We start from the raw sequence: 25769 nt of genomic DNA, 5'->3' as shown, positions 1-25769 counted from the left end.
TGGCGAGAGTTGCCCATAAGTAGTAGTTCAAATGATTTATGCGATATTATCGTTTGCGATCCGAACTCCATTGGTGGAGTCTGTTAATCCCGAAGATTACCGAGCTACATGTTACGTCACTCACAGGGGGGAAAGTCGTTACGAGTATCGCGAGCCTGTTACATTTTCCGGAAAATTGTGTAGATTTTATGACTGATTTGATATGAGCTATGAATGGCAAACAATGCACAAGTGTTACAATGGAACTGTTTAGAAGTTAGAGCATCATCAATATGTACCCGATCCTGGTCCTCCTTAAGAAGCCTTGTGTGCGTGCGTGCATATGATGCTTTACTTTATCCCAAACAAACTTCACATTCACTTTTCAATCTCATAGTTTACTATGCATTGATGACAGTGTACACATTGAATTACTTGGCCAGTCCTCGTCAGTTTATACATATTTATGAGAGGAAGGCATCTCACTCAATCCCCTAACCCACAATTAAATCATCCAGGTGTCTTAGCCGCCATTACCTTGTATTTTCATATTCACCAGCACAGCTTTCAGATTCTAAGACTCATTTTATTTAACCTTTAACTAGGCAAGTCAGTAAAAAAATACATTCTTATTTTCAATGACGTTCTGCTCCGGCCAAACCCCGACCATGCTGGGCCAATTGTGCATCGCCCTATGGGACACCCAATCACAGCCGGATGTGATACAGCCTGGATTCGAACCAGGTACTATAGTGACGCCTCTTGCACTGCTACGCCACTCGGGAACCCATCAGAGGAATTCATAACATTCAGAATTCAGAATAACCTTCAAAACACTTGAAATAACAGTTCCAAAGACAGAATTAAAGATTCGTTTAATTTTCATAGGTGCATTTTGCAAACCAAAAGTGGGTTACATTGACCTGATCTCAGATGTCACAACATAATAAACTGTCAGCCAATGAAACAGGTGTGAAGAAAGTTCTCATGATGTCATAAAGGACACTAATAACAAAAACTGTAGTTCTTTACATACCTTTTTATAGTACTATTCATGTGAAGATTTATAAATATGCATTCAATTTCAGAGAACATTTCACAAGTTAATTTGTTAATTTAGACAGATGAGTGTAAAAGATAGTGAACTGATCTTGTAATGTTTAAATAAACCAAGGTGTGTGATCCTGACATAGTGCAGTTTTTCTAAGCTTCGCAGAGAGAGAGAGTCTGTAGAATATATCACGTTACAGAGACACATAGGGCTTATATAGGAGCGCCTGCATTCTTCCCCACTCCTGTGAGTATCCATCGCCCGGCACTGTGCAGCTGTGGCTGTACATCCCATTATCAAAGAGAATAACAGCTGATTTCCTGGCCGACAGTGTACACACTGGTCAGTTCCATTTCAGACAGCACACGCTGCGCATTTCAGTCGTTTCACACAAGTCTATTTCACCTCTCATCGGTTCAGACAGTTAAAGCGCATTTCACTAATTTCAGACCTTTTTCAGTCAAATTTTCCCACCTCATATCAGGCAGTCCATTTCAGACCTAGCTCATTTCAGCTCCAAGCTGCCAACCATTTAACTCAGAGCCAGCTGGACTTCTCCTCCTCCAACTTCTGTGGATCAATAAACGGCTTGTCGATCGACTTGATCATCAGCTCGCCGCAGTACACGCATTCAAACGCGATGATGTCATCGATGTCTGATTTGATTTGCTCACGGCTGACTCCAGCACTCTCTTTGCCCAGGCTGGCGGTGTCGCCCCCCTCCTCCTTCTCCTTGGGGGCGGGGCAGTGGCGAGACTTGGAGGTCTGAGTGGCTGCAGCCAACTTCTTCTGCAGCTCACCTAGTTTAGTCTGCTTGTAGGTGGACAGGTGAGGGGTCACCTGAGGAAAGATCCACCGTTACAGTATGTGAGGTGAATATATGGTGGTGAATAATAAAATGGGAATTTAACTATTGAATCTCCTGAAGAGATAGAGGGGGTATCCCCAAAAAACATATTCTCTAACTAATTTTCCTTCTGTATGTAGTGTACATAATTTACAAATATATGTAGTAATTACCCAATGACTCTGTTTGCATTGTTACATTGTTAGCCATCTCTTTATGAAATAGGGTCAAAGGTTAAGGTAAAATGGTGTGCTACTGACCTACTGGTATATATATCTTTAGGCAACTGTTCTTGAAATAGGGTCAAGGGTCAAATAAAACAGATTTGCACACTGACCTCCAGGAAGAGGCAGTCGTAGTGGAACATGTGACCACAGAGGAACAGATAGAAGGGTCTGTTGAGGAGGGGGAAGTCGCAGGCAGCACATTTCTCCTGGTTCTCCACCACCCCGTACTTGTTCCTCATCTCCTGGATGTCCTCTCTGATCCGCTTGGCGCTCTCCGTCGCCTCCTCCATCTCCTGCTTCAGCTCGTCTATATGCTGGTTGTACTCCTCTAAAGAGCTGCAGATAGCCTCCTGCAGGGAAGAAGGGATATAGCTTTGTCAACTTAACATTTTCCTACATGGGGAAATTCATTTGGTTCCAACTCATCATATACACATCTGCTCGTGATATGTTTGATTTGCCTGGTACAATGAAACCAATGGAAGTCACAAAAGTGCAAGCTCCGAGGTAAATGAAACGCACCTCAAAAAAACACTGAACTTAAGTATATAACCTAGGTAGTATACTAGACCCAGGTCTGATTACTACTCTGGTGTGTGTAGAAGTGTCTTTGGGCTTAAGAAAAGCTCTATATATATATATATATCCAATGTATTTTCTTAAACACTACAACCTTGAAGTGGTCTATGGTGACGAAGTCCGGGAAGAAGGGCAGGATGTCTTCGATCTTGAGCAGGTTACAGCTGGACAGACAGTTCATGGCCTTCTTCACATCCTTCTCCTCTTGCACCACGTGACGAGCGATCTTCAGCCACAACTTCTTCCTCAACTCCTCGTCATCCTCAGGCAGGTCAGCACATGACTTGGCCAGGTCCACATCCACCTGGAATAATAATAATAATAATTTATTATTTACTGTGTCCCTTTCGGGAAATATATCTTGAATCTCCACAGCACAGCTGGGAGAGGGAGGGCACAGGAGGAAAGTCACACCAGCTGGTTTAGGAAAGTTTTGTTTCCCCCCCCCCCCAGTGCTGTGCGGAGCCAAAATAACAACATGCACGCTTCATAGATGCACTTTCAGACCCTGATTTAACATACAGTACCCCCCCCCCCTTCTAATTTTCTCTATTTTTGCAAATTTTTAATACTGAATGTTAGATTTTTAACCAAAACCAAATATTAGATACATGGACCCTGAGTTTACAAATAACCCCTCAAACATTGGATGACATGAGTCCCATTATGCCTGGCAAATAAAACCTAACACTGCATTCCACAGTAAAGAACCTTATACCAACGGTCCAGCGCGGTGGTGGTAGTGTGATGGTTTGGGGATGTTTTGCTACCTCAGGACCTGGACGACTTGCCTTAATAGAAGGAACCATGAATTCGGCTCTGTATCAGAGAATTCTACAGGAGAATTTTTTAAATTTAATTTTACCTTTATTTAACTAGGCAAGTCAGTTAAGAACACATTCTTATTTTCAATGACGGCCTGGGAACAGTGGGTTAACTGCCTGTTCACGGGCAGAACGACAGATTTGTACCTTGTCAGCTCAGGGGTTTGAACTCACAACCTTCCGGTTACTAGTCCAACGCTCTAACCACTAGGCTACCCTGCCGACAGGCCGTCAGTCTGAGTTGAATCTGTAGAGCAGCTGGTTACATGCAGCAAGACAATGATCCAAAACACACAATCAAGTCTACATGGCTAAAAAGCAACATTTGACGTTTTGGAACGGCCTAGTCAAAGTCCAGACCTAATACCAATTGATATGTTGTGGCAGGACTTGAAACAAGCAGTTCATGCTTGAAAACCCACAAAAGTCACTGATTTAAACCACTTCTGCATGGATGAGTGGATCAGAATTCATCCACAGTGACATGAGAGACTGATCAACAACTACAGGAAGTGTTTGGTTGAAGTCATTGCAGCTAAAAGGTGGCACAACCAGTTATTGAGTGTAAAGCGGTAATTACTTTTTCCACACAGGGGCATTTGGTGTTGCATAACTTTTTTATTTATGACATAAATTAAATAAGTATATAATTGTTGTGTTTATTTGTTCTAATATTAGGTTTTGGTTGAATATCTGATAACTCAGCCACACAAAAAAATATGCAAAAGCAGAGAAAATTAGAAAAGGGGGCAAATACTTCTTCACAGCGCTGTGTATTGAGTGTACAAAACATTAGGAACACCTGCTCTTTCCATGACAGACTGACCAGGTGAAATGAGCCCTTATTGAGGTCACTTCTTTAAATCCACTTCAAATCAGTGTAGATTGAGGGGAGGAGACAGATTAAAGAAGGATTTTTAAGCCTCGAGACAATTGAGCCATGGATTGCGTATGCGTGCCATTCAGAGGGTGAACGGGCAAGACAAAAGATTTAAGTGCCTTTGAACAAGGTATGGTAGTAGGTGCAAGGCGCAACGGTTTGTTTAAGGACTGCAAACGCAGTTAATTTAAAATATGTTTTTAAATTAAATGCTCAACAGTTTCCCATGTGCATCAATGGTCCACCACCCGAAGGACATCCAGCGAACTTGACAGAACTGTGTGGAAGCCTTGGAGTCAACACGGGCCAGCATCCCTGTAGAACGCTTTGGACACCTTGTAAAGTCCAAGCCTCAACGAAATCAAGGGTTTTCAGAGGGCAGAAAGGGGTGCGACTCCATTTTAGGAAGTTATTCCTAATGTTTTGTCGACTAGCACTTTGACTTTCAGATAACGTATAAGATGGGGGGGGGGGGGGTAAGCTCACTATTTGCACTTCCACTTTAAATCTTGCATGTGTGGCTGTTACAACATCCTGCCAATATTACATCGTCAACAATTAGCTACATATTTATCAAAACATTAGCCTAAAGATCCTCACTTGTAGGGCCAGATCGACAGCTTCCTCATACAGCTCCATGATCTTATAGACCAGAACGCAGGCTTGGAGGTAACCATGTTCAGCACACAGCCTCAGGGTGTACTTTAAGTCATAGTGGATGTATGACGCGTGGGTACCAGCCTGTCAATAATAATAAAAACAACACTTTAAAAAAATTATAATTAACAATTCATGTATATTTGATCAAGATACCCAAGAACACTTACCAGAGGAAACTATGTATACAATAGCAAATATGGGGCAAAACGTGACATTACAAAAAATTTCAAATAAAAGTATATTATACAATTATCAATCGACATTTGGTCTGAGTCCCTATGGGCCCTGGTCAACAGTAGTGTACTATAGAGCGAACAGGATATCATTTGGGACGGCCACAACCTTGAACCTACCTGTTCCAGGTACAACAAGAGACTATCAGGTTTGTACTTGGCGTAGAGGGACAGCAGGTAGTTGTGTATGGCCTCTTCGGTCACAGTGAGCTGGTAGACACAGAACTCCATGTAACGGATGGTCTCGTTGACCTGTTGTGTTGAGCCCATCTGACTGTAGTTGACCAGGGCTGGGATCAGTTTCTTAGGTTCCAGCCTGGAACCCATCTGGATCCAGGCGTCCACCACCTTATGATTGAGGTATAATTATTATTTTATTTACATTTTATTTAACTAGGCAAGAATATTTATTATTCATTCAATTTCCCTTTCACAAATACACATAGGCACTTCACATGCCATAAAAAAATGGACAATCGAGTATGGTATTGTATTTCAAACTCAATTTAAAAAATACACTACTTCAGTTAAAAACAAATTCTTATGTACTTGAACACAGACAACAACAAAAAAACATTTCAATGCAAGCAGATAAAATCATTGCATCACCTTCTTAGGTATGTGTTGCATGAGGATGGGAGAGAACTTATAGAAGAGCTTCTCGTCGCAGTGCTTAGAGAGCACCTCCAGGGCGGCGCTATAGTCATCATGCTGACAGTGATGAGAGATCACCCTCTCATAGTCCTAGAGAGATACATAGACAGATTCTTTCATGTCAAACAGCAGCAGGTAAAAATATACACTTTAGAAAACTGAAAATAAAGTCAGCAGCTATAAAGGGGCCTAAACATGCCACATCATTAGAGACCACCAAAAGAGACCACTCTAAATGGCACAATACCACGCATGAATAGCAGGGCTGGGGTCAATTGTATTTAAATTCCAGACAATTCAGGAAGTACACTGAAATTCCAATTCCGATTCTCTTCAATGCTTTTCAAATTAGGAACATTTTGAATTGGAATTTGTATTACTTTCTGAATTGACTGGAAATGAAATTGAGCCCCAAGCCTGGATAAACAGATACCTGCATGATGACAGAGAAGTAGACCATGTCGTCCACGTTGCCGTGGCTAGCCAGCAGGTCATAGATGGTCGTTCGGTTGTTATAGAGACACTCCTTGTGTTTGGAACTACTGAGGAACTTCCGGAACTCATCACGCGTCTCCTGGAACACCCCATGTTTCCCCTCTGCAGATTCTAGAAGCCCCAGGTGGTTCAGGTAAAGCTCAGTCAGCCAAGTGACCAGTAGGGTGATCTGGGTCTTCTCACTCTGTTTCAATCAATCAATCAATCAAATCTTTATTGTCCCCAGAAGAAATGTTACTTTGCAAACAGGGGTAACACGATGAAAAAAATATAAAATATGTTGAAAACAGACCACACAAAAGACAAACTATCTAGCAGGTTGAGAAGTGAGCAGGAGACAAGCTTCCGTTGCTCACTGTTACAGACAATAAAGTTGTATGGTTTTGAATTGTAAAAACTTAAGTCACAAAAACATCATATACCTGTTTTAAATGATTGAGTTTCTTCAGCAGGAACTCTTTCAGAGCCTCGTCCTGTTTTGCCTCGATAAACTTCAAAGCGATCTCTTCGAAGTAGTTCTGGGTCAGAGCGTAGCATTTAGCGCTCTCCAAGTAGCGTTTGTTCTGGAAGCAGTGTTCTGCCTCCTTAGCCAGGACCATGTCCATGCACTCTGGCCGGTCCCGGCAGTACTCCTTAGCCAGGTCAAACTTGTTCATGCTCATATACATCTGCCACACATCCCTGGCTTCTCTCTGGATGTGGTATCTGGATTGAGGAAGAAAAAAAAAAAAAAATTACTCACTTTGTCTGTTCTTTGTAGTCTGATTCCACAGATGACAGTTAAACCTTGTTCAGTCACTAACGGCAGAGCTAGTCTGATTCCACAGATTTTTGGCTATTGTAAAAAAAAAATTTTTTTAAAAGACTGCCAGATGATAGTTTTGTCGATCTTGATTGAATGCACTAATTATAAGTCTCTCTGGGCACGAGTGTCTGTTAAATGACTAAAAAACTAAAAATGTCATGTAAACGAACCTGAAGACAGCCTTCTCAGTATAGATCCACACCAGGCCTCCTGCTGGGTCTTTGATCATCTTCTTCAGAGTGCCGAACTTATCAGGAAACACATCCTCGTACACCACCTGTCAATCAATCAATCAATCAATCAATCCATCCATTTAATCTATTCATAAAATGGGGGCCCCAGTCAAAAGCAGTGCACGAAATCATATTACATTTTATTGGTCCCGTGTACATATTTTTCCAGATGTTCGTTCTGAGGGGTTGTTCTTTATTTATAATTTTCTACATTGTATAATAATAGTGAAGACATCAAAACTATGAAATAACGCGTATGGAATCATGTAGTAACTAAACATTATTTTATTTTTTATTATCAAAATATATTTTATATTTGAGATTCTTCAAATAGCCACCCTTTACCTTGACAGCGTTGCACACTCTTTGCATTCTCTCAACCAGCTTCATGAGGTAGTCACCTGGAATGCATTTCAATTAACAGGTGTACCTTAAAAGTTAATTTGTGGAATTTCTTTCCTTCTTAATGCGTTTGAGACAATCAGTTGTGTTGTGACAAGGTAGGGGTGGTATACAGAAAATAGCCCTATTTGGTAAAAGACCCAAGTCCATATTATGGCAAGAACAGTTCAAATAAGCAAAGAGAAACGACAGTCCATCATTACTTTAAGACATGAACGTCTGTCAATACCTCACATTTAAAGTTTCTTCTAGTGCAGTCGCAAAAACCAAGCGCTATGATGAAACTGGCTCTCATGAGGACTGCCACAGCAATGGAAACCCCAGAGTTACCTCTGCTGCAGAGGACAAGTTCATTAGAGTTACCAGCCTCAGAAATTGCAGTTCAAGTAACAGACACATCAACATCAACTGTTTAGAGACTGTGTGAATAACGCCTTCAAGGTTGAATTGCTGCAATGAAACCACTACTAAAGGACACCAATAATAATAAGAGACTTGGGCCAAGAAACAGAAGCAATGGACATTAGACCGGTGAAAATCTGTCCTTTGGTCTGATGAGTCCAAATTAGAAATGTTTGGTTCCAACTGCCGTTTCTTTGTGAGATGCAGTGGAGATGAAGGGATGATCTCCGCATGTGTATTTCCCACCGTGAAGCATGGAGGAGGAGGTGTGATGGTGCTTTGCTGGTGACACTGTCAGTGATTTATTTAGAATGCAAGGCACACTTAACCAGCATGGCTACGACAGCATTCTGCAGCGATATGCCATCCCATCTGGTTTGTGCTTAGTGGGACTATAATTCGCAGAGTGAAGGAAAAGCAGTCAACAAGTGCTCAGAATATGTGGGAACTTCTTCAAGATTGTTGGAAAGCATTCCAGGTGAAGCTGGTTGAGAGAATGCCAAGAGTGTACAAAGCTGTCATCAAGGCAAAGGGCGGCTACTTTGAAGAATCTCAAATCTAAAATATATTTAGATTTGTTTAACACTTTCTTGGTTACTACACAATTCCATAGTTTTGATGTCTTCACTATTATTCTAATATGAAGAAAATAGTCAAAATAAAGAACAACCCTTGAATGAGTAGGTGTTCTAAAACTTCTGACCGGCCTACAGAAAGGCCCCTTGACCTTTTCCACATTTTGTTACGTTACAGCCTTATTCTAAAATGTATTAATAAACAATTAAAAAAATCCTCACCAATACCCCGTAATGACAAAATGAAAACAGGTTAAGAAAATTGTGCAAATGTATAAAAAAAAAAAAAAAACAGAACCTTATTTATCATAAGTATTCAGACCCTTTTCTATGAGACTCGAAATTGAGATCAGGGGTTGTTTCCATTGATCATTCTTGAGATGTTTCTACAACTTCACTGGAGTCCACCTGTGGTAAATTCAATTGATTGGACATGATTACACTCCCGAGTGGCGCAGCGAGCACACAGCCAAGACAAAGCAGGAGTGGCTTCGGCACAAGTCTCTGAATGTCCTTGAGTGGCCCAGCCAGAGCCCGGACTTGAACCCGATCAAACATCTCTGGAGAGACCTGACAGAGCTTGAGAGGATCTGCAGAAAATAATGGGACAATCTCCCCAAATTCAGGTGTGCCAAGCTTGTAGTGTCACATCCAAGAACACTCTAGGCTGCCATCGCTGCCAAAGGTGCTTCAACAAAGTACTAAGTAAAGGGTGTGAATACTCATGTAAATGTTTTTTAAATTTAATTTTACGTACAAGTATAAATTAGCAAACATTTATAAAAACCTCTTTTTGCTTTGTCATTATGGGGTATTGTGATGTCATTATGGGGTATTGTGTGTCGATTGGAGGGGGAGAAAACAATTTAATCCATTTTAGAATAAGGCTGTAACCTAACAAAATGTGGAAAAAGTGAAAGGGTCTGAATACTTTCCTAGTATATATATATATATATATAATGTTGTGTACACACAGTATGGACAGTATATGAATATAAAAAGGTGTGTATAGCAGTAGTTACAGTGGGGCAAAAAAGTATTTAGTCAGCCACCAATTGTGCAGGTTCTCCCACTTCAAAAGATGAGAGAGGCCTGTAATTTTCATCATAGGTACACTTCAACTATGACAGACAAAATTAGGGGGGAAAAAATCCAGAAAATCACATTGTAGGATTTTTAATGAATTTATTTTGAAATGATGGTGGAAAATAAGTATTTGGTCACCTACAAACAAGCAAGATTTCTGAAAATTACAGGCCTCTTTAATCTTTTTAAGTGTGAGAACTTGCACAATTGGTGGCTGACTAAATACTTTTTTGCCCCACTGTATATAGGATGAGCCTTGACTAGAATACAATATAATAAATATGAAGTGGGTAAATCTGTATGTAAACATTCGAGTGACCAGTGTTCAATGACTATGTACATAGGGCTGAACAGGCAGTTAACCCACTGTTCCTAGGCCGTCATTGAAAATAAGAATTTGTTCTTAACGGACTTGCCTAGTAAAATAAAGGTAAAAAAAATAAATATCTTTATGTAAACATTCGAGTGACCAGTGTTCAATGACTTATGTACATAGGGCAGTAGTCGATAAGGTTCAGGGTAGGGTACTGGGTGGAGGCCAGCTAGTTTTGACTATTTATCATTCAGGTTGCCTGGAGATAGAAGCGGTTTCTCAGTCTGTCGGTCACAGCTTTGATACACCTGTACCGTCTCTGCCTTCTAGATGGTAGCGGGGTGAACCGTGGCTCGGGTAGCTGACCTTAAAGGATATTCTTGGTCTTCCTGTGACACCAGGTGCTGTAGATGTCCTGGAGGGCAGGCAGTTTGCCCCCGGTGGTGCGTTGGGCTGACCACCTCTCCAGGACCCATTTGCAAGGTTCAAACCCAGTGAGTGCTACGGGGCAATAGTAATTTAGTTCCGTTACCTTTGCTTTCTTAGGTACAGAAACAATGGTGGACATCTTGAAGCAAGTGGGGACAACAGACTGGGATGGGGAGAGATTGAATGTCCATAAACATTCCAGCCAGCTGGTCTGGATCTGCTCTGAGGACCTGGCTGGGGACGCTGTCTGGGCCGGCAGCCTTGCGAGGGTTAACACGCTTAAATGTGATAGTCATGGAGAACGAGAGCTCACAGTCCTCAGGAGCGATGGTGGCCTTCTTGCTTGAAGCTGGCAAAGGTGTTTAGCTTGGCCGGGAGAAAGGCGTTGGTGTCCGTGGCTGTTTGATTTTTGTTTTTTATAATCCGTGATTGTCTGGAACAATGTTCCCTCTAATTGTTTTCAGCACTGAGCATATTTCTGGTCTGCTGAGCGCAAACTGGAACATTGTGTGCAATTCTGTGCCACTTCTGGCACGCGATTACTGTGAACACTGAGGCTGTACCCACTTTAAGGTAACGCAGACGACACCATTCTGTATACTTCTGGCCCCTCTTTGGACACTGTGTTAGCTAACCTCCAGACGAGCTTCAATGCCATACAACTCTCCTTCCGTGGCCTCCAACTGCCCTTAAATACAAGTAAAACTAAATGCATGTTCTTCAACCGATCGCTGCCTGCACCTGCCCGCCCATCTAGCATCACTACTCTGGACGGCTCTGACTTAGAATACGTGGACAACTACAAATACCTAGGTGTCTGGTTAGACTGTAAACTCTCCTTCCAGACCCATATCAAACATCTCCAATCCAAAGTTAAATCTAGAATTGGCTTCCTATATCACAACAAAGCCTCCTTCACTCATGCTGCCAAACATACCCTCGTTAAACTGACCATCCTACAGATCCTCGACTTCTGTGATGTCATCTATAAAATAGCCTCTAACACTCTACTCAACAAACTGGATGCAGTCTATCACAGAGCCATCCGTTTTGTCACCAAAGCCCCATACACTACCCACCATTTTCTGTACGCTTTCGTTGGTTGGCCCTCGCTTCATACTCGTCACCAAACCCACTGGCTACAGGTTATCTACAAGTCTCTGCTAGGTAAAGCACCACCTTATCTCAGCTCACTGGTCACCATAGCAGCACCCACTCGTAGCACGCGCTCCAGCAGGGATCTCACTGGTCACCCCCAAAGCCAATTCCTCCTTTGGTCGTCTTTCCTTCCAGTTCTCTGCTGCCAATGACTGGAACGAACTGCAAAAATCTCTGAAGCTGGAGACTCATATCTCCCTCACTAGCTTTAAGCACAGGCTGTCAGAGCAGCTCACAGGCTGTCAGAGCAGCTCACAGGCTGTCAGAGCAGCTCACAGGCTGTCAGAGCAGCTCACAGGCTGTCAGAGCAGCTCACAGGCTGTCAGAGCAGCTCACAGGCTGTCAGAGCAGCTCACAGGCTGTCAGAGCAGCTCACAGATCACTGCACCTGTACATAGCCCATCTGTAAACAGGCCATTTATCTACCTACCTCATCCCCATACAGTATTTATTTATCTTGCTCCTTTGCACCCCAGTATTTCTACTTTGCACATTCATCTACTGCACATCTACCATTCCAGTGTTTAATTGCTATATTGTAATTACTTCGCCACCATGGCCTATATAATGCATTAACTCCCTGATCTTACTTAATTTGCACTCACTGTTTATAGACTTTTTGTTTTCTTTTGGTCTACTGTATTATTGACTATGTTTTGTTTATTCCATGTGTAACTCTGTTGTTGTTGTATGTGTCAAATTGCTTTGCTTTATCTTGGCCAGGTCGCAGTTGTAAATGAGAACTTGTTCTCAACTAGCCTACCTGGTTAAATAAAGGTGTTCTCAACTAGCCTACCTGGTTAAACAAAGGTGTTCTCAACTAGCCTACCTGGTTAAATAAAGGTGTTCTCAACTAGTCTACCTGGTTTAATGCGTGCTTCTACACCTGCATTGCTTGCTGTTTGGGGTTTTAGGCTGGGTTTCTGTACAGCACTTTGAGATATCAGCTGATGTACGAAGGGCTATATAAATACATTTGATTTGATTTGATTTAATAAAGGTGAAATAAAATACAAAAAAAAATATTACAGACAATCAGACACATTATACTACCCCTCTGCCTATTGGCTACTTAGCATATTCAAGACCGTCTCAAAATACAACACTGCCCCTTTAAGACATGAAAAGCTGTACAGATTTTGTACTCTCGCAGGAAGTGACCATTGTTGACTACAAATGATTGGTTATGGCGCAACGGATTGTGTAGAGTACGGGCCTGAGTAGTACCTGTCAATGCAATAGAATCCTACTCTGATGTGTTCTGCCTACAAGAAAAACCTCTTGCAGTTAGTTTTGCATACAAAGTCCTGCATAGTTTGTTCTGTTTCGGTATGTTACGCTGAAAGTGGCTAATATTACATTGATTCGAGCACAATTCCCACGGTAAAAAAGGGAAAGGTTGAATATGTTAACTAAAAGTTCAATCTCACACACTTCCCCCATAATGCTCTCTGCCCTTTCATGGGCTCATCGGGAATTGCTCACCACAATGTTCTGAGTTCTCAGGAAGACAATTGCGGCAGAAATGAGTAGCATGCCCTGCTGGCTGTGTACTGGGCTAGAAAGTAGATATATTTTGGTGCAGTGAGAGAGGGAACGAGAGAGAGAGAGAGAGAGAGAAAGAGTCCGATGGGAGCTGCGCACGCCCGCAGCTCAGAGGGAACATTGGTCTGGAGTCCATGCCACAATCGTCTCGTGTCTGAGCTGTTGAATTTCGACTCCACTTTTCTGAACTGTTGTTTTGCCACTGATTGCCTTATCGACGTCATAGCTGGTCTGTTTGTACACATCCATGTTCCCAGTCACCTTGCTGTGGTTAAATGTGGTGGTTTCAGTTTTACGCTAATAATTCCATCTGTCACAGTTTTTGGTTAGGATAAGTCCTAATCACAGTGGGAACAACAGTCTCTATTTGGGATGCACGATAGATCGATGAACATATCGTAATCGGACGATATTAGCTAAAATGTCAACATCGGTATCGGCCCGATGTATAGTTTAACGGCAATGTTAAAAATCGATGTCAAAGCTACCAAGCTTTACCATACTTAAATAATGTAGGAACGTGACGTAATGACGCCACGTAAAATTGTGTAACCTGGCCTACACCTTTTACAGTAACCTGGCCTACACCTTTTACAGTAACCTGGCCTACACCTTTTAGTGACCTGTAACCAAAGACTAAGCAGAAGCAGTCAGAGGCCCACCTGTCCGTACGTGTCCGTGTGTGTGTGTGTGTGTGTGTGTGTGTGACCCCACCTGTCCGTACGTGTCCATGCGTGTGTGTGTGTGTGACCCCACCTGTCCGTACGTGTCCGTGCGTGTGTGTGTGTGTCCGTGTGACCCTACCTGTCCGTTGAGGGTGCAGATGGCCTTGACGCGGTCGGGGAGGAGGAGTAGAAAGTGGAACTGAGTCAACACGATAGAGATGGGCTTGTTGAAACTGAAGTCTATGTCTGGGGTATAATCCCACACCTGATAGAGAGAGGGAAGAGAGAGAATGTATTATTTTATATATTTGTCAGTGCTTCAGCTATATGAATTTCAGTACCATATAATTATTTTGAAAGACCACTGATAAAATGTATTTAAGTGAGCTTACCTCTACAACACATCAAACCTGACCGTACACAAGCATAAATACTAAGCACTATATAATAGCATAACAACGGTACCTGCACATCACTGAGCACTGAGTCCGGCCTGATGTAGTCCAGCTGACCGTAGAGAACTCCATTACCCATCATCCATGCGAAGGCCTTGGGGCAGGACCTGAGCTTGGAGGTGTAGAAGGTGATCTCACTGTAGCCCATGTTAAACGGAAACTCCTGGAAGCTGGGCAGCAGCTCCTAGTAGTAATAAAGGCGTAACCTCTTATAAGCATTGCTATAAGATATTCTAAAAGGCTTATTTTAATTAAATTTTTTATTTTACATTTATTTGACGAGGCAAGTCAGTTAAGAACAAATTCTTATTTTCAATGACGGCCTAGGAACAGTGGGTTAACTGCCTGTTCAGGGGCAGAATGACAGATTTGTAACTTGTCAGCTCGGGGATTCGAACTTGCAACCTTCCGGTTACTAGTCCAACGCTCTAACCACTAGGCTAGCCTGCTGCCTAAAGTGCTTATAACAAATGATAAATCCTTATACTGGAAACTGGAGAGCAGCTTAATATTTAAGCAATAAGGCCCGAGGGGGGGGTGGTATATGGACAATATACCACGGCTATGGGCTGTTCTTATGTACGACAACGCTGAGAGTCTAGATACAGCCCTTAGCCGTGGTATATTGGACATATACCACAAACCCCCAATGTGCCTCATTGCTATTATAAAACTGGTTAACAACTTAATTAGAGCAGTAAAAATGAAGATTCTGTCAGCCAATCAGTATTCAGGGCTTGAACCACCCAGTTTATAAAACAAGCTAGAACAACAAATAGAACAAAAAAATGGCATAGTTGCTAGAGGTCATTAGAGAAGTGAGAAAAGTGCATGGAGTGTAAATATTCAGATATAGTGTGTAAATATTCAGATAGTGTCTAGTATGGAGTGTACATATTCAGATATAGTGTCTAGTATGGAGTGTACATATTCAGATATAGTATGGAGTGTACATATTCAGATATAGTATGGAGTGTACATATTCAGATATAGTATGGAGTGTACATATTCAGATATAGTATGGAATGTAAATGCACTATATAGTAGGGAGAGTAAATATTCAGATATAGTGTGTAAATATTCAGATATAGTGTGGAGTGTAAATACACTACATAGTCAATAGGGAGTGTAAATACACTACATAGTCAATAGGGAGTGTAAATACACTACATAGTCAATAGGGAGTGTAAATACACTACATAGTCAATAGGGAGTGTAAATACACTACATAGTCAATAGGTTGCCATTTGCCCTGTTGTTTAAAAAAAGCCGCTGCAAGCAGACCTGGTTCTGTGAGAAGACGGAGCTGAAGCCTTGCTGCTCGGACCCCTCCGCCACACGACCTACGAACTGGAACAGACGCTTCCTGGTGGTGGCGATGATGACGACTTTAGACTCCGGACCTCTCTCCACCTCTATACAGCACACAGGAGCAGGCCTCCCGTCTTCTTCCAGGGAGTGGACCTGTGTTTTAATAATAAGGACTTATAATAAGGACTGGTTTGGTAGAAAAAAATACAAATCTAAATGCTACATCAAATACAGTCACAGAAGCTGGTCACAGAAGCTGGTAGCCTGCGGATAAGTTCACATGAAAGAGTGTAACCAATGAATGCACAGTAACTGGGGGTGCACAGTAACTGGGGGTGCACAGTAACTGGGGGTGCACAGTAACTAGGGGTGCACAGTAACTAGGGGTGCATCGATATTACATTTTATGGCCGATATCAGATATTTTCCTTGCCCAAAAAAAACCCGACACAGATATCGATAATCGATATGAAAAAATATTAGCGACCTTTTAAGGATTCTAGTACAGTTAAATAGGGGAAACAATGTGTCATATGTTCATTTGTTCAGTTAGGAACAGATTGATTAATAAACTTGTAAAATCCATGAATGTATTTGAAATCGCATGACAGATATTCCTGACAAAATATTTTAGCTGTCCCGCATTACAAAGATGCTTTAAAAAGGTGGCTCTTCTGACTTTCCAATCTTGCCATGACAGAGGGGTAATCACATCTGCTGCAGACACTGTTGAAGAGCTTATTTCTCAAGTCAGTGTTTCGAATGGAGCCAGGAGTGTGTTCATGTTTTCAATGAGAGTCTGCCGGTTTGTACTGATTGTTGCTGCGTACGCGGCCAAGCACTCGTTTTTTGTTCCGGCAGGTTCTACATCATATAAAAAGTACTGTTCCATCTGGTGGAAACGTCTTGCTTAAACCTTTTCGTTTTCACTCCAAGCTGTATGCTGTGAGTGTTTAAAATGACCCACTATCTTCCTACCTGTTGCCACTGTGTCAGATATGCTGCTGTAACGGTTGTGAAACGGCTAGCTGAGTTAGCGGTGGTGCGCGCTAAATATCGTTTCAATCGGTGACGTCACTTTTATTTATTTTTTATTTATTTTACCTTTATTTAACCAGGCAAGTCAGTTAAGAACAAATTCTTCTTTTCAATGACGGCCTAGGAACAGTGGGTTAACTGCCTGTTCAGGGGCAGAACGACAGATTTTTACCATGTCAGCTCGGGGGTTTGAACTTGCAACCTTCCGGTTACTAGTCCAACACTACACTTGCTCTGAGACCTTGAAGTAGTTGTTCCCCTTTGCTCTGCAAGGGCCGCGGCTTTTGTGGAGTGATGGGTAACGATGCTTCGTGGGTGACTGTTGTTGATGTGTGCAGAGGGTCCCTGGTTCGCGCCCGGGTATGGGCGAGGGGACAGTCTAAAGTTATACTGTTACACTGCGTCGGGCCAAAACACCTTCGTTCACAAACTGCCGACTCCGCATTCTTCCGAAGCCTTTGTCGTGTTCCGTGCATCATCACGTTGCACAGTGTCTACTTTGTCCCTGGGGATTTTCCAACTTTCAAACGTGTTCTCAGATGCCATTGAAATGGCTGCAGCGGTATGAGAACCAGTACATTCTCGAGCATGCAATACGGCTTTCCTCAGTACGAAACCCTCGTCGCCCCAATGTGCTGTCAGACTCAGCATGCTCATGGGGCTGACGTCGCTGGTCCAAATGTCAGTCGTGAAGCTAATAGCAGTGACGCCCATAGCAAGTAGCTCATGGATGTGCTTTCCAACAATACTTTGTAACTCCGGTAGGGCAACATCTGAAAAATAGCGTCTACTTGGTAGAGTGTACCGGGGCTCGAGGTGCTCGACCAGTTGGCAAAAGCCAACATCAACCACGACGGAGAATGGTTGGTTGTCAAGGGCAATGATATAGGGGCGGCAGCGTAGCCTAGTGGTTAGAGCATTGGATTAGTAACCGAAAAGTTGCTAGATCGTAATCCCTGAGCTGACAAGGTACAAATCTGTCGTTCTGACCCTGAACAAGGCAGTTAACCCACTGTTCCTAGGCCTTCATTGAAAATAAGAATTTGTTCTTCATTAACTGACGCCATTACCTTGGCGTCAATGGATTTCGTGTTTGAGTTGTCTCGCTGAAATGATCTTGCTCTTTCTGCTCGAATTAAAACTTGTTTAGTTATTGGAAGTGTGCGCTTAGGTGTTCTTCTTTTGTTCTAAGTCGCTGAACGTGAGGGAGGTATTAGGGTTTTGTGCTATTGAAAGATTTCACCTTCTCCCTCTGGAAATAAATAGCAGCACAAATGTTCCATATGGACTTTTTTGTCATCTTCCTTTGAAAACTTCAAAATAGATCCACGCAGTATTTTTAAATTTTTTATTTGACCTTTATTTAACCAGGCAAGTCAGTTAAGAACACATTCTTATTTTCAATGACGGCCTACCGGAGACATTGTGGGCCAGGTTAGGAGTGCTGTGTTGCACGTGTAGCGCTGTCTCTTTCGTGGCGTCATGACGTCACCATCTATATTATACAGGTTATGCACGGCAGCTTTGACAGCAGCGGTAAACTAGACGTAGAGACGATGTTGGCATTTTTATAGCTAATATCGTCCGATTCCGATATATCGTGTATCATCCCTAGTAGTAACCAAATCAGCATTGATAAATTAGTTTGAATGTCAAGAGGTTTGATAAGCATTGCTTTCCATTGGTTCAATTTACAAAACATCATCTTGGGGCAATGTTTTATTTTGTTACTCAATGTTTATTTTCAGATCCCATCACTGACCTGTTTGAAGTAGCCTACTGTGTGTGTGTGTGTGTGTTCTCACCTGTTTGAAGTACTGGTCAGGGTTGGTGTTAAACAGGCTTCCCTCTGAAGCAGAGATCTCAGCCTCGAAGATGATTCCCTGGCTGGTTCCCACTAGGATGGGCCCAGTGTTGGTCTCTGTCCCCAGAAGCTTGTTCCAGCCTACACTCTCTATGAGGTGTCCTCTCCAGCGGGACAGAGACCTCACCTTCTGGGTGTTCCTGTTCAGATACAGACACTCGCTGGTACTGAGAGAAATCACCAGGTGGGACCCTGCAGGGGACGAGAGGGGAGACCTGTGTTTAATCATTGATGTAATACTACTGAATAATCAGAAATACACAGATATCTGATTAGTTGCACTAGCTTATGAAAGGAGCATTACATTCATTGTTGCATTAGCTGGTTGGTAAGCTTCTCTTTCGAATCATATAAATGACTGGCTGAGGCTTAGAGCTAACCAGATAATGCTGGGCAGGGCTTCATGCTAACCAGATAATGCTAGACAGGGCTTCATGCTAACCAGATAATGCTAGACAGGGCTTCATGCTAACCAGATAATGCTGGGCAGGGCTTCATGCTAACCAGATAATGCTGGGCAGGGCTTCATGCTAACCAGATAATGCTAGACATGGCTTCATGCTACCAGATAATGCTGGGCAGGGCTTCATGCTAACCAGATAATGCTAGACAGGGCTTCATGCTAACCAGATAATGCTGGGCAGGGCTTCATGCTAACCAGATAATGCTGGGCAGGGCTTCATGCTAACCAGATAATGCTGGGCAGGGCTTCATGCTAATCTGATAATGCTGGGCAGGGCTTCATGCTAACCAGATAATGCTGGGCAGGGCTTCATGCTAACCAGATAATGCTGGGCAGGGCTTCATGCTAACCAGATAATGCTGGGCAGGGCTTCATGCTCATTATGAAACATCAGAAATACAACTTCTTCAGGCACTAAACTCCTTAGCTAGATGGAAAATGACCTCCTCGGCCAAACGTCTAAATTAATTTCTCATCTTCATTTATTAAATTTTTTTTAGGGCGAAGTAGTAATAACTATGTTGTTGCTTGGTAACACAGATTCATGGGAAGAACTCGTTGCTAAGGGCAAGGCGTCGGCACAGGATGCCCACTCAATAAAAGAGGCCTGCGAAGGACGCAGTGGAGCCCTCGATGACTCGACAACTAGTGTTTGAGATTGACTAGTGAGCAAGCATATCGAGTGCTCGGTTTGAGATTCAGCCTATTTCAGTATGCACCAAAATAAAATAACTAAGAGTATTGGGAATTGAATTGGTACAGACTTAACTGTCGTTACTTTGGGGTAGTAATTAGATTAACCATAATGGTGTGATGATTTTTATTTTATTTTACCTTTATTTAACTAGGCAAGTCAGTTAAGAACAAATTCTTATTTTCAATGATGGCCTAGGAACAGTGGGTTAACTGCCTTGTTCAGGGGCAGAACGACAGATTTGTACCTTGTCAGCTCGGGGATTACACTTGCAACCTTTCGGTTACTAGTCCAACTCTCTAACCACTAGGCTACCCTGCCGCCCCGATTACTCACATTAACTAGCTATGAATTAAAACGGCAAATTCTGTTGATAATTTACCTGAGAAGTACCCCTATGGAAAATGTATCAGTTAGCACAAATACTAATCTGACAATGAGGTAAAACATGAATGAATTGGAGGATCCTAATGCCATTCCATCTCTGGGAGTACTTTTCAAGTATCCTACTTTATTTTCCTGCTCCCCGGTTCTCACCTGTGGGGTCCTGAAAGAGCTCCCCGGTTCTCACCTGTGGGGTCCTGAAAGAGCTCCCCGGTTCTCACCTGTGGGGTCCTGAAAGAGCTCCCCGGTTCTCACCTGTGGGGTCCTGAAAGAGCTCCCCGGTTCTCACCTGTGGGGTCCTGAAAGAGCTCCCCGGTTCTCACCTGTGGGGTCCTGAAAGAGCTCCCCGGTTCTCACCTGTGGGATCCTGAAAGAGCTCCCCGGTTCTCACCTGTGGGATCCTGAAAGAGCTCCCCGGTTCTCACCTGTGGGGTCCTGAAAGAGCTCCCCGGTTCTCACCTGTGGGATCCTGAAAGAGCTCCCCGGTTCTCACCTGTGGGATCCTGAAAGAGCTCCCCGGTTCTCACCTGTGGGATCCTGAAAGAGCTCCCCGGTTCTCACCTGTGGGATCCAGGAAGAGCTCCCCGGTTCTCACCTGTGGGATCCTGAAAGAGCTCCCCGGTTCTCACCTGTGGGATCCTGAAAGAGCTCCCCGGTTCTCACCTGTGGGATCCTGAAAGAGCTCCCCGGTTCTCACCTGTGGGATCCTGAAAGAGCTCCCCGGTTCTCACCTGTGGGATCCTGAAAGAGCTCCCCGGTTCTCACCTGTGGGATCCTGAAAGAGCTCCCCGGTTCTCACCTGTGGGATCCTGAAAGAGCTCCCCGGTTCTCACCTGTGGGATCCTGAAAGAGCTCCCCGGTTCTCACCTGTGGGATCCTGAAAGAGCTCCCCGGTTCTCACCTGTGGGATCCAGGAAGAGCTTGTGTACTCTGCTGTCATCCTTCCTCCCCAGTTCTATCTGGTTGGGCTGGTCTGGCTTGGCAAGGTCAATCCTGGAACAACATACAGAGGAAATCTTAATAAACTCCTTTATAAAGTCATGTTCACTCATCTTAGACACCAATACGGTAGATGCAATCTGATATGAAAGCACACAAACACAGGTATTTCAGAATATATTTTACAATTGATATTTTACAAGACATGAAATATTCATGCTTATTATCATTACCATTATACCAATCCAATGTTATACAGTAGGTATTCAAATCAATACCATCATAGTCCTTTACAGATCACCCTGAATGACTGACGAGATCAACCCTTACCCCTTTAATCCCATCACTTAGCAATCACATCAAGATCCAAACTGCACCATTCACACGTTTGGTTCTTCTCACACAGATAGGCTTGGACAGGCATGGGTGACAAGGCCAACTGCTCCTTCAACATTTTTGGGGGGGAACCGAGCAAATTTTCAGGTCTTGTGAGGCGTGAAACTTGAACGTTGTGAGTATTCTGTAGAAACTTCCAGCGCGTGTTTTACTGTGAACACTAAAGTAACACTTATAGTCTGGCCAAGTAGGCTCCTGTGGATATTTGAGCATAATGTAGAGTGGAACTACCAACAAAACCAATACATCTATGTATTTCTATGAGATAGTCTACAGTAGATAGTCTACAGTAGATAGTCTACAGTAGATAGTCTACAGTAGATAGTCTACAGTAGATAGTCTACAGTAGATAGTCTACAGTAGATAGTCTACAGTAGATAGTCTACAGTAGATAGTCTACAGTAGATAGTCTACAGTAGATAGTCTACAGTAGATAGTCTACAGTAGATAGTCTACAGTAGATAGTCTACAGTAGATAGTCTACAGTAGATAGTCTACAGTAGATAGTCTACAGTAGATAGTCTACAGTAGATAGTCTACAGTAGATAGTCTACAGTAGATAGTCTACAGTAGATAGTCTACAGTAGATAGTCTACAGTAGATAGTCTACAGTAGATAGTCTACAGTAGATAGTCTACAGTAGATAGTCTACAGTAGATAGTCTACAGTAGATAGTCTACAGTAGATAGTCTACAGTAGTCTATATGGTGTTCAATTAAGGTCTACATTTCATGAACCTTTCTGAACACATGAGGGGCTGGACATGAACCTTGTATACACTTTATCTAGGCCTGATGTTTCACTGGTCTGTAACACCATGAGTCAAATAGAGGCCTGATGTTTCACTGGTCTGTAAAACCATGAGTCAAATAGAGGCCTGATGTTTCACTGGTCTGTAACACCATGAGTCAAATAGAGGCCTGATGTTTCACTGGTCTGTAACACCATGAGTCAAATAGAGGCCTGATGTTTCACTGGTCTGTAACACTATGGGACAAATAGAGGCCCCGAAAAAGGCATTTTATTAAGTTGTATTGATGCAAGAAACCGATTTACAAAATAAATTATTTTCACCATGCAGTGAATCAGACAAAGATGTCGGCCATTTTGGTTTCTTTGCACATTCCAGCCTCTCAACATACAACACTGCCCCTTTAAGACATTAACCAGCTATTTACCAGACTCCTTTATCAGACAGCTATTTTTACATTTTAAATATTACCTTTATTTAACTAGGCAAGTCAGTTAATAACAAATTCTTATTTAAAATGACGGCCTACAGGGGAACAGCGGGTTAACTGCCTTGTTCAGGGGCAGCATGACAGATTGTTACCTTGTCAGCTCGGGGATTCGATCCAGCAACCTTCCGGTTACTGGCCCAATGCTAGAAATGTTAGCCTACAAATTATGTCCTCTTGTAGGACACAATCACTCTCCCATTGCTGACTAATAATTAGCTATATAGCTAATGATATCTGGGCTAATAACTCGCCAAGAAAATCAACAAATGTGCACACGCCACTCTGCACTTTGATCTGATAAACACCACCGGAAAAGGACCACTTGTAGGCTACCGGTCCGAATTCTCCTCCGACGCGCCAGACATCTGTATATAATTAGGAATTGCTCATGTCGTCGCCTTAACAATAGGAGTCGTTGTCCCCAAAGGCAGAAAGGCAGTCGACAAGCTTAGGTCCAATATAAACCCATAGAAATGCATTGGGCTTATTTTGGACAGATATTGGCCTCTCGTTTTCACCTCTCTGGATGTGCAATGCCTTAAAGCAAAATCACCAACTCAATCATGCAAAGTCAGATTTGTTTGTATTCATAGGAGGGTGATACAATGTTGATTTGATCACAAGTCCCACAGAAGGGAAACGTTGATATAAATATAGTGTAAACGAACAGGGTGAACTCAGTGAAAAACATCTGAAAGGGCTATTCACAACCCCATGAAATCACAGATTTCAAACGTGTCTCCTTACCTCAGGAGAGTGTCCTTCCCTAAACTCATGCACAGCTGATTGTTACAGACAGCAAAGTGGTTGATCTTCTCTGGGGGTGAGAAATCAATCCTCTGTTTGTTGAATATCGGCTTCTCCTCTTCGAGTCTCACATTCACAAACCCTGCAACGGATCAGAAGCAACCATTAATATAATCACTTATCATGTCAATCATCATCATCACTAGCCCAATGAACTAAAAGAGCCTAACGTTACTCCTTATAGTCCAAGGATGTTCTGTTTAGAGAAGTCACCTCTACCTACATGCACACATTACCTTAACTAACCCGTACCCCAGCACAATGACTCAGTACCGGTATCCCCTAACTAACCCGTACCCCAGCACAATGACTCAGTACCAGTACCCCCTGTATATAACCTCTTTATTGTTATGTTATTGTGTTACTTTTTATTTTAGTCTATTTAGCAAATATTTTCTTAACTCTTCTTGAACTGCACTGTTGGTTAAGGGCTTGTAAATAAGCATTTCATCATAAGGTTTACACTTGTATTCGGGTCGTGGTGACAAATAAAGTTTGATTTGATTTGAATCGGCAATGGCTGCCACAGCAGACAATATTATTGCGGTACGGTTCTAGAAACAAAGTCCTCTACTTTCATATCACATCAAAATAATGTAACAAATGCAAAATATACACTTAGGCTACACTGTTTTAACACAGTTACAGACAGTACTTTTCAGTGGCATCCGACTTCCGTTTACACACAAGTGTTCAGAGACGCAGATATAAAAATAACCCTCTAAACCAAACTCCCCAAAACAGAAGACGCACATCGTATGTGTAATGTAATGGATCTCAGAGTCATGATCAAGGGCCAGGCCAGAGGAAACTCGTCAATATTAGGCGCTAGAAGGTAGTTCGCTAGTTAGCGTCTAATAGGTAACAGCATTACCAACATCGTCAATTCCATTCTATCAAATCGGTATCAAGCGGAACATTAAAACATATAATTCTACTAGTGATTTTGAAGTAATTTGGTGCATAAATTCAACAATATAGATAGTCCCAACAATAGAGCCTTATTATAAACAGACCCATAGCCTTGCCCCAGTACCTGAATGCGTTATGCCGATGTTAGCAGCAGACAGGCGGCTACTATGTTGCACAGGGTGCCTGCTGTTCTGCGAGTCTTCGTATTCATCCAGGATAGAAGACATTGCCAAACGTAGCGGTGATCTACAGCAGAGGAACTAACTAACAGCTAACTGCTATAAGGTCGGATCATGCGGTGGCATAATGACTGGCTATGAGCTAACAAGGTACCGCTAGATTTCTGGAGTCTACAAAGAGCCCATTCTGGTGCGTGCGTCTCGTCAGAAAGGATTCGGAATTGAAGCGTACTCTACATGATAGAAAACGGCATTATCTTAGCCATATAAAAAACTGTCAAAACATGCTAATTGTGTGCAACTTCCCCGAACATTTACAAACGCACAAAAACAGGGAAAGGACCCGTGTGTAGTCAGGTGATCTTGGCACCAAAATCACGTGATGAGAAGAACATTGTAGTTCTATAGTCTGGCACGAGAAGGCGCACTTTGTCCAATTTTCAAACAGCGACTGACATTTATTTGTTATATGTGAGGCTAATAAATACACCCCCCCCCAAAAAAAAATATATCAAATTGTATTTGTCACATGCGCCAAATGCATGAAAAAAGAAAACGAGAGCTGCACACTAGGACCTCAGATGCAATAATTGAATAACCTAATATCCAACGTTTCGACAGACAAGCTGTCTTCGTCAGGGTATAATGCGCTTGTAAGTAAATTATTATTTGTAAGCCCTTAACCAACAATGCAATAAGAAAATATTTGCTAAAAAAAATGTATAATAATTAAGAGACAAAGTAACAATCAAATAACAATAACGAGGCTTTATACAGGGGGTACCAATAATGAGTCAATGTGCGGGTACAGGTTAATCAAGGTAATTAAGGCATATGTATACTTAACAAAAATATCCCAGACATTTTCCATATGCACAAAAAGCTGAGGACTATTTTTGTCTGTAATTAAGCACTTTTGTGGGGAAAAACTCATTATGATTGGCTGGACCTGGCTCCCAAGTGGGGGGCCTATGCCCTCCCAGGCCCACCCGTGGCTGCACCTCTGCCCAGTCATGTGAAATCCATAGATTAGGGCCTAATGAA

General features: G+C 42.5%; 1 protein-coding gene across 1 annotated transcript; it reads right to left on the bottom strand.

The window, feature by feature from the left end:
- Window positions 1-837: 837 nt before the first annotated feature.
- Window positions 838-25124, bottom strand: LOC109884181 (vacuolar protein sorting-associated protein 18 homolog). Its single transcript, XM_031800951.1, has 16 exons — window positions 24671-25124; window positions 23575-23716; window positions 21153-21244; window positions 18652-18902; window positions 15782-15961; window positions 14508-14681; window positions 14182-14307; window positions 7405-7511; window positions 6852-7134; window positions 6368-6613; window positions 5890-6024; window positions 5401-5628; window positions 4988-5128; window positions 2778-2987; window positions 2215-2454; window positions 838-1870 (listed from the first exon to the last, which is right to left on the bottom strand). The coding sequence occupies exons 1-16, from the start codon at window positions 24771-24773 to the stop codon at window positions 1568-1570; spliced, it is 2961 nt and encodes a 986-aa protein (XP_031656811.1). The 5' UTR covers window positions 24774-25124; the 3' UTR covers window positions 838-1567.
- Window positions 25125-25769: the final 645 nt, after the last annotated feature.

The sequence above is a fragment of the Oncorhynchus kisutch genome, linkage group LG21 (genome assembly GCF_002021735.2).
Source record: "Oncorhynchus kisutch isolate 150728-3 linkage group LG21, Okis_V2, whole genome shotgun sequence".
Classification (NCBI taxonomy): domain Eukaryota; kingdom Metazoa; phylum Chordata; class Actinopteri; order Salmoniformes; family Salmonidae; genus Oncorhynchus; species Oncorhynchus kisutch.
Note: the sequence above shows the minus strand (reverse complement) of the source record. Positions and strands in the feature narration are given on the sequence as shown.

Bases quoted from the DNA above. Each gene is read 5' to 3' on its own strand.
- LOC109884181 (XM_031800951.1), bottom strand. From the start codon at position 24,773: ATGTCTTCTATCCTGGATGAATACGAAGACTCGCAGAACAGCAGGCAC. The intron at 15,962-18,651 runs GTGAGAACACAC...ATTAAAACACAG, and splicing joins CTGACCAGTACTTCAAACAG to GTCCACTCCCTGGAAGAAGA. The intron at 14,308-14,507 runs GTACCGTTGTTA...TCTCTCTATCAG, and splicing joins CAGTGCTCAGTGATGTGCAG to GTGTGGGATTATACCCCAGA.